The sequence below is a fragment of the Macrobrachium rosenbergii genome, chromosome 51, assembly GCF_040412425.1.
Source record: "Macrobrachium rosenbergii isolate ZJJX-2024 chromosome 51, ASM4041242v1, whole genome shotgun sequence".
Taxonomy (NCBI): domain Eukaryota; kingdom Metazoa; phylum Arthropoda; class Malacostraca; order Decapoda; family Palaemonidae; genus Macrobrachium; species Macrobrachium rosenbergii.
This window is the reverse complement of record NC_089791.1, coordinates 826,384-838,367: the sequence shown is the minus strand read 5'-3', so window position 1 is coordinate 838,367 and position 11,984 is coordinate 826,384. Positions and strand designations below refer to the sequence as shown.

General features: G+C 43.6%; 1 protein-coding gene across 1 annotated transcript in view; it reads left to right on the top strand.

The window, feature by feature from the left end:
- The first annotated feature begins 9,240 nt into the window (after positions 1 to 9,240).
- LOC136833520 (uncharacterized) overlaps positions 9,241 to 11,984 on the top strand; it is a 29,008-nt gene continuing 26,264 nt past the window's right edge. Inside the window, exons 1-2 of the mRNA XM_067095747.1 lie at positions 9,241 to 9,315; positions 11,056 to 11,220. Coding sequence (XP_066951848.1) covers positions 9,241 to 9,315; positions 11,056 to 11,220 — 240 coding nt within the window. The remainder of the gene's footprint in view (positions 9,316 to 11,055; positions 11,221 to 11,984) is intronic.

The window sequence follows — 11,984 nt, the reverse complement described above, 5'->3', positions numbered from 1 at the left end:
CAAACAATGGTGATCAGGATGCAAGGTTTGCCTCAAATTTACTTACACTTGACTTTCCCTAATTCCTAGTTACTGCACGGGAATAGATTAAGCAATTCACTAGGCAATGACCATTATTCATATACTAGACTTTGTAAAGTCCCCGCTCAACGGGTTTTCTTTAATGAACCTCTTGTTTTCTATGGTGCCTTTTTCTCCTGACCTTAGGTCGGGGTACATAGCCATGTTTTATATATGTAAATGTACATTTATTACTTACTCATTTGTGCCATTTTGTATTGTACATGTGTCAGAGCATTGTTGTGTCTAATCTGTTAATTTTATTTGTCATGTTATCTGTATATACCTGTCCTGTTTCACATTGAGAACAATTGACCTCGGGTCACCTGTATGTCCTTGTATGTCTTTGTACTGATGTCTGCACGCCGCTTTATAAGCGACCTGCTCCCTTAATAAACTAGCAGTCAATGTCTACCTGCTCTCTCTTTTGCTCCCTCTCACAGTGGTGACCCCGGAGTGGTTCCCGGAGCCATTAACGGACCCAAACGGCGACTTAGTCTTGGCTGGATGAACTACCCACACCCCTAACGGACTAACTACGGCGCTTTAACAATGCGTTCGGACGTATCGACCCAGAGGTTCCAGCTTACCGCACCGCCATCACGTTGCTTAAGTGGAAGGACGTGCCCCTAGCCCCTGGGGGGCCAACACTGCTGAGCGACGTAAGCACTGGCCACCCCCGCCCGCTGGTACCCACCTCCCGCTGCCGTCTGGTTTTCGACATCATCCATGGGCTGTCCCACCCCTCCGGCAGGATGATGGCCAAGCTGCTGGCAGAGAAGTTCATCTGGCATGGCATACGGAAGGACATGACGACCTGGGCGGGGCAGTGCATCCAGTTCCAGACCAGCAAAGTAGGGCGCCACATCATCGGGGGTGGGCAACTTCCCCCAGCCAGGAAGGCGTTTCGGACACATCCATGTCGACGTGGTAGGCCCCCTTCCCCTATCAGGCGGGGCCAGGTATCTTCTGACAGTCGTCGACCGCTCCACCAGGTGGCCCGAAGAGACGCCCATGGAAGAAGCCACTGCCAGTGCGTGCGCCGAGGCCCTCTTCTCCAGCTGGATCAGCCGGTTCGGTGTCCCAGACCATATAACAATGGACAGGGGCCCAGCCTTCCTGTCCGAGCTGTGGACCGCCCTGGCACGCCTGCTGAGGACCACTCACCACAGCACCACCGCCTACATCCCCGCGGCCAACGGATTGATGGAAGGTTCCACAGGTCCCTGAAGGCGTCCCTCATGGCCCGCTGCACCGCCGAGAATTGGAAGTACCAGCTGCCCTTGATCCTCCTCGGGCTGAGGACCGCCCCCAGAGCCAACGGTGACCCGTCCGCAGCAGAAAAAGTCTACAGGGAGTCTCTCGTAGTCCTGGGTGGGGTCATCATGGGGGATCGCCACAACCTGACGGTCTAGAGGACCCGTGACGTGGTTGGAAAGTTCGCCCCCTGCCAGCGGACGTATACTGACAGGACAACCCCCTTCATGCCTCCCGGTCTGTCCTCCACCATCCACGTCTTCATCAGGAACGACGCCGTCCGCCCGCCCTTAACCAGGCCCTAAAGGGGACCCTTCCTCGTGCTGGAGAGTAACAAAAAAGCATTCCGGCTGGCCCTCCATAGGAAGAACGACTGGGTGTCGTTAGGCTGCCTCAAGAGGAGGACGTCGGTCACCTGTATGTCCTTGTATGTCTTTGTACTGATGTCTGCACGCCGCTTTATAAGCGACCTACTCCCTTAATAAACTAGCAGTCAATGTCTACCTGCTCTCTCTTTTGCACCCTCTCACAACTTCATAAAAGAAATATGATTATACCAGGTTCTCTTGTAAATGGTGGCTGAAGGGGAAACAATGGAAAAATTTAAGTACAGTGGAAGAGATACTTGCAAATCGATGAAAGTCTTGTCAATTCCAGACTTACCATTATGTAGGTTGCTTGCGCAATGCAACTGCCGATCGGAGTTCTCAAAGAACACTTATTGTCAGTTCAATGAGTAAAATAACAGATGGGAAAGGACAAAGGATAGAGTTGCTCGGAGTACAGATGCGAGCTTGTTTCACGACGGTAGGGCTCTCTCTGCTAGCTTGAGGTCAGATCAGGGCAGGCTGTTTGTCCATTGTCTGTCCATAGCCTCTGGCAGTCTGAAAAATTGACAGAGACATCGCCGAATGCATAGGACAGGGAAAAAGGAAGATTAAGACTACCTTCACTAGAGGTTACTTGGTAAAAACCCTCCCTGTTGGTTGAGGACTCTAACGCTAACCTATTCCCTACTAAGACATTACTTTTTTGAAAACACAGCCTACTGCCCTCGCTCGCAGTCTCTTAGCTTCGACAGAGATGCCTCCCTGTCTTTGTTAGAATGATATTCTTACTAAATAATGCAGAAAGGGCAAACAGCAGAATATTTATAAAAGCTCTTCCCCTTAAGAAGGCCTTCACTCCCTTTTGGGTGTGAAGGCCTGTACTAAGCAAGCTGTTCGCCTCTATTATGTTACTCTTCTCCCCTGAGCAGATTTGTCTCATGCAGTCTAACTAGCTACGGACCTACCTAACTGTAGAAGGACATGAGCTTTAATCACTTACTTACAGAATCCTAACTGTACTTAAAGGTGCTTATGGTTATTACATGCTACCTCTTATAATTGTGATGTTTTAGACCTAGCCAAATAGTACATTTTATGATATCTCCTATCCTAACCTATCCTAACATGGCCATAGCACCAATGTAAGGGCAATGAACTGGCTAAATTACAAGGTTGTCTGCACTACAACTGATAATTACTGGTTGGTACATGAGGTTTGCCTCATATGATAAATGCTTGCCTCACTGAGGTCTTAGGCCATGCATGTCATGAGTGTGGTGGCTCTCTTCACAATAGTTTAGATTGTCTGATTTCAGTTACCCTGTACTTATGTGGTTATTGTGGCTTGATGGAAGGTGTGAGTGATAAGGTTACTATTCCAATGTACTTAATCTGGTCTAGGCTACTGTATGGTGGAGATCACTCTGGCTACCTCCTCTGGGGAAGGGGCCAGGATCACTCTAAGATGTTAAGGCACTGTGCTGAGAAGGCACTAGTGCCAGGATGAGCTCATGGCTCTGCAACTACTGGGCTCTTTTCCGCCCCTTCTTCTTCTTCTTCGGGTTCCTCTATGGCTGACCTAGGAGGTAATGAGGGCACCGACTCTAGGGAAAGGCCAGAAGGGCTAGCAGGCGCACAGTCAGGGGTAGTATCAGAAGCTACAGGAGGGCTCCCTACTCCGGCTGCTGTGACAACCGGAGTAAGAGCGATCTCGACCTCTGCGTCCGAGGAAGCCAGTTCCTGGTCTCCCAGAGAAGGTGTAACAGTTTGGTCCACCAGGGGTTCAACCTCTGGGGACAGATTTGGTGAAGAAAAAGTGTCGGGTGCCGGAGGCTCTCCGGTTGCCACAACTAGTGCCATGAGGGATCCTAGATCTCCCGGAGGAGGATCCGCCTCATGATTTTGACCTGGCACAGGGTCCTTCTTAATTGATGGCTCAATGTCCATGCTGGACGGAGCGTGGCGCTGCTCAGTGCTCGCAAGTGGCACTGGCAGCAGCTGGGGATCAGGCATGCCTGACAAGGGGTCCGGTGGTGCAATACCTCGCAGACGGCTTGAATTTGCCTGCGGCCACCCCTTCATGAATGGAGAGGACCAGGCCGAGAATGTTTTGGTGTGTGCCCCTTCCGCTGACCACTTCGGTGGGCGGACGGTGGGTTTTCTTTGTGGGGTTCTCCTACAGTCTGGGCCTCCATGGAGGAGGTAGCGTGGCTGCAAAGTGGTGTTGGGGAAGGACTTCCCAAGAGGAGGTCCCAACCCAACAGGAAATCCACTCTGGGCTGAATTCCACCCACCACACCAGGGCGGTGGGGTAGCGTGTCCCAAGGTGTCGTGGCCTGGAGCTTGATTGTGGTTGTGGTGTGGCCCTCTATCCACTTCATCTCCCACTGGGTTTTCTCATCAACCGTGGCACTGGCTGGCACTTGGGCCCTGGAGATCAGGCTAACATCTGCTGCAGTGTCTACCGTGACTGGAAGGGTTAAGGGCAGGCTAGAGCCCTTAAGGGGGCCACCAAGATGAACTGGGTCTCCAGTCCCTCGGTGTAAAGGATATTTTGTGGCCCGGCCGCGGAGAAGGAGGTGCTGATGAGGTTGACGAACTTGGTGGTGGGAACATGATGACAGGTTGGATGGCCAGCACTGTAGTGGCTGGCAGCGCCACAGGTTCGGCAATGGCCCCTTGTAGGGGCTCGGTGGCCTGCGGTGACGGTTGGTGGAGAGGGTTGCGTGGATGTTGAGGGAGAGGAGTTCTGGCTGTTCGTAGGAGGCTGCTTGTTAGTGCTGAGCTTGTATCTGCACTCAGCTTCATTGTGTCCCACCCTCTTACAGTGGGTGCATGGAGGCTTGCTAGGCAGTCCATTCTTCAGGTGAGTCGATCCTGAAAGGTATCTGGGGGCACTATGCGCCGCTGAGATGTGCTGTGAGACTGGTTAAAGGTTTCCCATGAATTGGCCATGCGGCAGGCTTTCATAAGGGTGGTGGGTTGCTTATCATTTAGATATACAACAAGGGGCCCAGGCACACATTGGTAAAGATCCTCCAGCATGGTCTGATTGAAGAGGTCCTCAAACGTAGTGCAAGACAAGGAGTCGAATCAGCGGGTACCACACTAGGTCTTGCGACAGGCCTATTCAGTCCAGGACCAGCCAACTTCCTTGGCGAGACCTTGGAACCGCTGTCCCCATGGCTCCGGGGTTATTTCATAGGCCTTTGTGATGACTCTACACACTTCAACCAAGTTGCCTCTCTGACTCTTCTCCAGTGAGCGAAGGGCTGCCTTAGCTTTTCCCTCCATGTGCTTGGCTAGCATTAAGGCCCTCTCTGTCTTGGTGGTGCTATAGTTATCAAAGAGTGCTTCTATTTCCTCCAACCATGCTTCTGGCTTGTCCTCAGTCCACTTGGGGATGAGGGAAATAATGCTCGAGATAGGAGCATTTGGTGCAGCAGGTGTGGGGTTGGAGGCTTGGTGTTTAGCCATAGCTTCGGCATTTTCCTTCCTAGTTTTTTCCAACTCAAGCTCCTTTTCCTTGAAGGCTAACTCATGCTGTCTTCTCCTTTCTTCTCTTTCATCTTCCAGCTGCCTCTGTTCAGCCTCATACCTCCTCTGTTCTTCCTCATACGCCCTCTGTTTGGCTTCATAATTCCGCCGTTCCAGTCTTTCTTCCATCTCTTGCTTGGCCAAGTCATCCAGCTGTTCCTTAACCCATTTGGTAAGGTCCAATCCTGTGAGACTTCTAATGCCATGGTTCTGGTGGATAAGGGCGTCTATCTGGGTTGACCGGACGTACTTGGGCAGCAAGGAAGTGTCCCTCAGATTTAGAGTGACTCTTCAGTGATGTGGCACCCTTTCAATAAGGTGGCACTGTGGCTGAGTGTGCTGTATAAAGGTCACACTGGTGGCACTCAGTATCTTTATGTACTGGTGGAACTTAAGCACAAAAGGACTTTTCTTCTGTGTCCCTTTTGCTGTTTTTTTTCCTTCTTTGGTTGATGGCACTATGGTGCCAGTGCGTTCCCAGGAACCCCTTTACTTGAGCCAAACTAGTTTGTGTTTAAGGGGAAAATGCACTCTACCCCAGCAGAGTGTAACAAATCAGTAGGAGAGAAAGGGAAGGTAAAAGAGAGAGAAGGGTGTAAGCTATTCAGTTTATGACAGTACCTCAGATTAGTGGCACTGTGGAAAAGGAAGAATAAATGGTAGTGGCTTTTGAGGCCATCGTGAGTGACTAGTTCCAGTACCTGCTGTGCTACTCCCTTTTCCTGCAGAGGGAGAAAGTCTATTTTCTGCTGAGGTCTGGGTAAAAGACCTCACTCGTGACCGACAGTTTCTAACTGTAATTAATCTTAAATGTGTCCTCATCTATTTGTGGGACCGAGGTGGTTCTGGTTAATTGGTTTAGTTTAATTAATTATCCTGGTGTCTGCCCATTCTTTCTATGAATTTGGTGCACTTACACTCGGAGGCTAGGTTGAATGCTTACTTGAATATATGAGAGAGAGAGAGAGAGAGAGAGAGAGAGAGAGAGAGAGAGAGAGAGAGAGAGGGAGAGAGAGAGAGAAATTCAGCCAGCAAATTCGTGCTGCCTGAGAAAATAAGTAAAATTATTATAACTGCACACTGGCAGGGTTCTTATTTGGAGATACGTCTTCTTGGGCTATTTTAGGGGATTGTCTTAGCAATCGTAACTTTCCCTGTGGCCTGAGTCGTACGTCTTACTCTGAGAAGTATGATTTAAAGTTATAAGTTCTTTTCTTTCATATAATTTCTTACAACAGTGGATTTGTATAGGAACTTTTTGTTGTATATTTCCTAACTAAGCCCTATCATTACCTGGCTAAATTATGTCTGGTTTTTACGTATTGTATGGGATCCTAATCTAATTCCTATCTCTTGAAGTCTATGTTCTGTCTAAGATTTTGTGAGTTGGATTACTACGCAAACAAAGTAGTTCCCGAAGTGGCAATTGAGGCAGCGCTATGGTGACTGTGGTGCCCCCACAACCAATCACACAGACAATAACAACAAAGGTTTTAACCCTTTGTGGAGGGATTGAGCTTCAGTGTGAAGTAAAACAAGTTTGTGGAGGTGGACGGATTGAGCTTGAGTGTGAAGCAGAATTACGCACCACTGTTTGGTAATAATGATTCGAAACAAAGGTGCCAATACTTCTATATGCTATAAATTCACTAATGGCAACTTTTATACAGACGTGAGAGTTAGGCTTGTATCAGTAGTGCATGTGACTTCAAGGGGAAAGGTACTGCATCTCTCTCTCTCACATGAGTCTTTGTGTAAATTTGCTTGTAAATATACGAAGGGGTTGCTGTTGTTTTTTGTTTTCGTCTTTTATGATAGTATGCCAGTTGTAAATGTAATTTTACAAAGAAAATTGCAAAGAAATATTAGAAAAAGCATGTAAAAGTAAAAAAAAAGTTACTGAATCTTCCTTCTCGTAAACTTACGTGAATATTTTACAACAAATATGCAAAAAATTTGTTACTGCTTTTATTTCTTATCTGTTTTGATATTGTGTGAGCAGTGATAATAATTTTACAAAATCCCAAAAACTTATTTATTAGAAAAAAACATATAAAAAGTTGGTAAAATTTATGATTGTCTTGTAAATGAGGCCCCACAAGGGGTTGTAAATAGTCATTTTCAATTTCTCGTGAAAGGTAGGGAAAATTTTTTGGAATTTTTTTATTTATACAGTGTGAATGTACGTGTCACTCTCTTTCCATTGATGTGATTTTTAAAAAAAATTTTCCGACCTCAAAGTTTCCCCGGTCTGGGGTGCTGCACATTGATAAATTATGCCATCCCTTAAGGGCTAAGATGGCGGACATGGGGAGCGGTTAACAAGGGTTCCAAAATGTCGGACAAATCCTGTTATAACGCAGCAAAATTCAAAACAAAATGCATCTAGGAGCAGTCTCGGCAGATGAATACACGATGTCTCAAGTGCGGCGTTTGTTTACACTGGAATCACACAAAGCACTCGAATTCCTCTCACAAAACGAATGAAGCAAATGTAGGAATACAAATTTTAACTAAATACACCAACAATGGAATGGATTTTATGTTAAGGAAATGGAAAATGAAATTACTATGAGCTACCCTTTTCCTCTTTTTTTTTCTTTCTTGCGTGGAATTAATCTCTGTTCGCTTCCGCCATGCCCACTACGGGTTCAAGGACACAAAAGGAATGGATCTGTGACTTCCTGATGGTCGGAATTTACGTTACTTAAATTTGCAAATAATGAAATTAACAGTTGCTGTTTGCTTGCTATATCAATGACACGGAATTTTAATATGCTTCCTGCAATATGAAAACTTATTACTCTGTTATGCTCGCTCGGGGCCTTGTCGGAGTGACAAACACGGTTACTGCTTTCGAAATTCAATGAACTTCGCAAATTTTGTCCTCCCTACCTATGAGAGAGACATCACGCACACTTTCTCTGTTCTTTGTCGAGCAATAGTTAACTTGTTCAAAAACCCATATCATGCATTAATCCTTGGCTGAGGAAAATAGCAAAATATTAAATATGACTCAATAACTCGGCCAATGACCTTGGGAAATATGTGGGTGGCAGCTTGTCCGAACTCGGCAACGTTTCTTGTAAAAGTTTGTAAATTGTAAATTATAAATTAGCTGCTCTCAGTGCACACTTCCCAACCTACGCTAACTTCTTAATTATAAAGATGGTATTCTTATTGCTATTATGCCTTGTCCTGTCTTCTTGTTTTGGAAGAGTTAGCTTGAAATTAAATATGATCTGACTTTTCTCTGAAAGTGATGTGTAATGGTTTAATTTGATTCCTGATTCTTTTCTCTCTAAATTAATTAGAATCCTAGCAAGATTGCCAGTGTTACGTGTGGGCTTTGGCTGATGAGTTTCTTAATTAATTAATGTAAGTTATGTAGCCCTGCTTTGCCAAGGACACACGTAAACTGTCAATTGAAGCAGAAAGTTACCCTTAAAAGACAGACAATTACTTAATTGGATTAGGTTGCCAGTCGGAACTACCTATGGAATCATGGATTACTTCTGTAACAAAGGAATTACATTAAACCCTTTCACTCCCACCTAGTCCCAACAAAGAAAGAATGTGCTGTGATAGCAAGGAAATTACACAAACCTTTTGTCAACGTCTGACACAGTCAATTTTCCCCAGCTTCCATAAAAAAATATAACGCAACAAATGTTTGTACTCCAGCGGATATCATACGCAGTTTAGTATTGGTAACGGATATTTCTCTTCCAAACAATGGTGATCAGGATCCAAGGTTTGCCTGAAATTACTTAAACTTGACTTTCCCTAATTCCTACTTAGTGCACGGGAATAGATTATGCAATTCACTAGGCAATGATCATTATTCATATACTAGACTTCATAAAAGAAATATGATTATACCAGGTTCTCTTGTAAATGGTGGCTGAAGGGGAAACAATGGAAAAATTTAAGTACAGTGGAAGAGATACTAGCAAATCGACGAAAATCTTGTCAATTCCAGACTTATTGTTATGTAGGTTGCTTGAGCAATGCAACTGCCGATCAGTGTTCTCGAAGAACACTTATTGTCGATTCAATGCGTAAAATAACAGATGGGAAAGGACAAAGGATAGAGTTGCTCAGAGCACAGATGCGTGCTCGTTTCACGACGGTAGGTCTCTCTCTGCTCGCGTGAGGTCAGATCAGGGCAGACTGCTTGTCCAATGTCCATCCATAGCCCCTGGCAGTCTGAAAAATTGACAGAGACATTGCTGAATGCATAGGACAGGGAAAAAGGAAGCTTAAGACCACCATCACCAGAGGTTACTTGGTGAAAGCCCTCCCTATTGGTTGAGCTTCTAATGCTAACCTATTCCCTACTAAGATGTTACTTTTTTGAAAACATGGCCTACTGTCCTCGGTCGCAGTCTCTTAGCTTCGACGGGGACGCCTCCCTGTCTTTGTTAGAATGATATTCTTACTAAATAATGCAGAGAGGGCGAACAGCAGAATTTATAAAAATATATATATAAACAGTATCTTGTGATGACTTGTCAGTCATTTTTGTGTTTATAGTGAATGCATTTGTTGCATTCTAAATTAAATTTGCACGTTTTACTTCAGATTCTTTGACAGTTGAATGAACTAAATCATTATATGATTTAGTATGTCTGTTTTTTTTTTTTTATTAAAATCCAAATTACAGGCCCCAATTTAGGTAAAAATACACTGAATCTTATTGTTGGAACAGCTCTTGAAAGATTTCATAGCAAACGCATAGAGTGAAATTCTGATTTAGTCTGAACGAAGTATGTTTTATTATGGAATGTTTTTTGTATAATGCAAAAATATGTTGCATATTTTCCTTGCCGTCGTTAATGCATTACAACCAGCTAGATGTTGGTTTAAACGTTAAAAAGTAAAACGCTACGCCAAATGTAACAAAAAAAAAAGTGTAGCATATGAATTAAAACAAAAGCCTTTTACTGATATTTTAACAGATATCGATCAGCGTCATACTGCCTGTGTAAAGTTTCGCCTATCGAAGAAACATTCGGTCAACCTATGAAAAGCCAACCTCGTCCTGGTACGTTTCGATCCGAATATTTGTAACTTTCAGTCTCATATATAAACTGCTTTTTCACCTATCTGTTGTCACTATTTATTAAAGTAAATTCACATTTATGCAGTAACAATTAAAGGTTTCCTTTCATGTAGATACTGGAATAAGCATGGATGTCTTACAAAATGACTGACATTGCAGACTTCATCTTTCCCATTATGAGCAGAGCGCCCTCTCTGGAAAAGAAATAAGTTATATGATGCAGGAAAGACTGTAAACAGCAGAATATTGTAAACTCTTTTCTTCTTTTTAACTTTGCTCTAAAATGTTAATGTTTTCGTTTCTTTTATCGGTATTACATAAGAAACACCATTGTTTCCATTATGAAGAGGCGACTTTTAAAAAGGTTTATTTAGTCTTGTTTTGCTTTTGTTTGTAGCTGTTAAAGGTCACAATTGTATCCACATATGCTTTAGCATTATCTGTTTTTAGAATTGCTACTATATTTGGTCATTGCTATGTTTAATGCTGGTATTCGTTTTACAATTACTTTGTCAAGCTTCCAAATTTTTCTAAAAGAGGTTGCATGTTTCGAACTTATAATGAGCCCGTGATACATCCTAAAATTAGTTATTCTATAAAATCTATTTTTTGTAGCTTGTATCATCATCAGAAATACGTTTATAGCTTTTTTCAGTGTTATTCTTTCTCGCTTTCTACTAATGTACTTGTCTGAATGAGTTCTGGGGTCAAAGATCATATGAAATTCGATATCAAAGGTATTTATTATTGTAGATATGATAATTTAAAAGGAGCATAAAATTATCAAGTGTATTTTTAATTGTTCAGATATTATTTGTAAATAAAAATGTGATAGAAATTCGACGTGGAAGCCATTTGTTTTTTCCAGATCCAGGAGCAGAACATCGAGTGACATGTCATATCCCTGGCCTCGAAAATCGGAAGCAGTTTTATCAGTATTTTACAGAAAAGGAATACAACTGTGAAAATTTGGTGAGCGCTCCTCTTCTGGGTCAAAGTCCTACATTTTTAGGATGTGTTAACACGTTTATACATAAGCCCTTCAGACATTTACACATAAGCCCTACAGACCGTTATACACAAGCCCTTCAGACATTTATGCATAAGCCCTTCAGACATATGTACATAAGCCCTTCAGACATTTATACATAAGCCCTTCAGACATTTATGCATAAGCCCTACAGACCGTTATACACAAGCCCTTCAGACATTTATACACAAGCCCTTCAGGCATTTATACATAAGCCCTTCAGACATTTATACACAAGCCCTTCAGACATATGTGCATAAGCCCTTCAGACATTTATACATAAGTCCTTCAGACATTTATACATAAGCCCTACAGACCTTTATACACAAGCCATTCAGACATTTATACACAAGCCCTTCAGGCATTTATACATAATCCCTTCAGACATTTATACATAAGCCCTTTAGGTAAAATGATTTGCATCATTTTCACAGATGTCTTAAATTTTCCTTGCATCATCACCTTGTCTGACGTCTCTAGTCGTACACATGTTAAGTGCATTTACAAGCATTCCCTTTTTATTCAGATTACACGTTAAGAGTTGGCAGAGAATTTCTGCAGTTGAATCGCATTATTGTCTTCAAATCAGCTGGGTTGTTATAAATGCCGAGTAATGATACAGGAAAGCAGATCTGATGGTTACATACGTGACAGGAGATATTTCTGTATGCAAATGGCAGATGCAGAGTATCACAGACAGAGAATA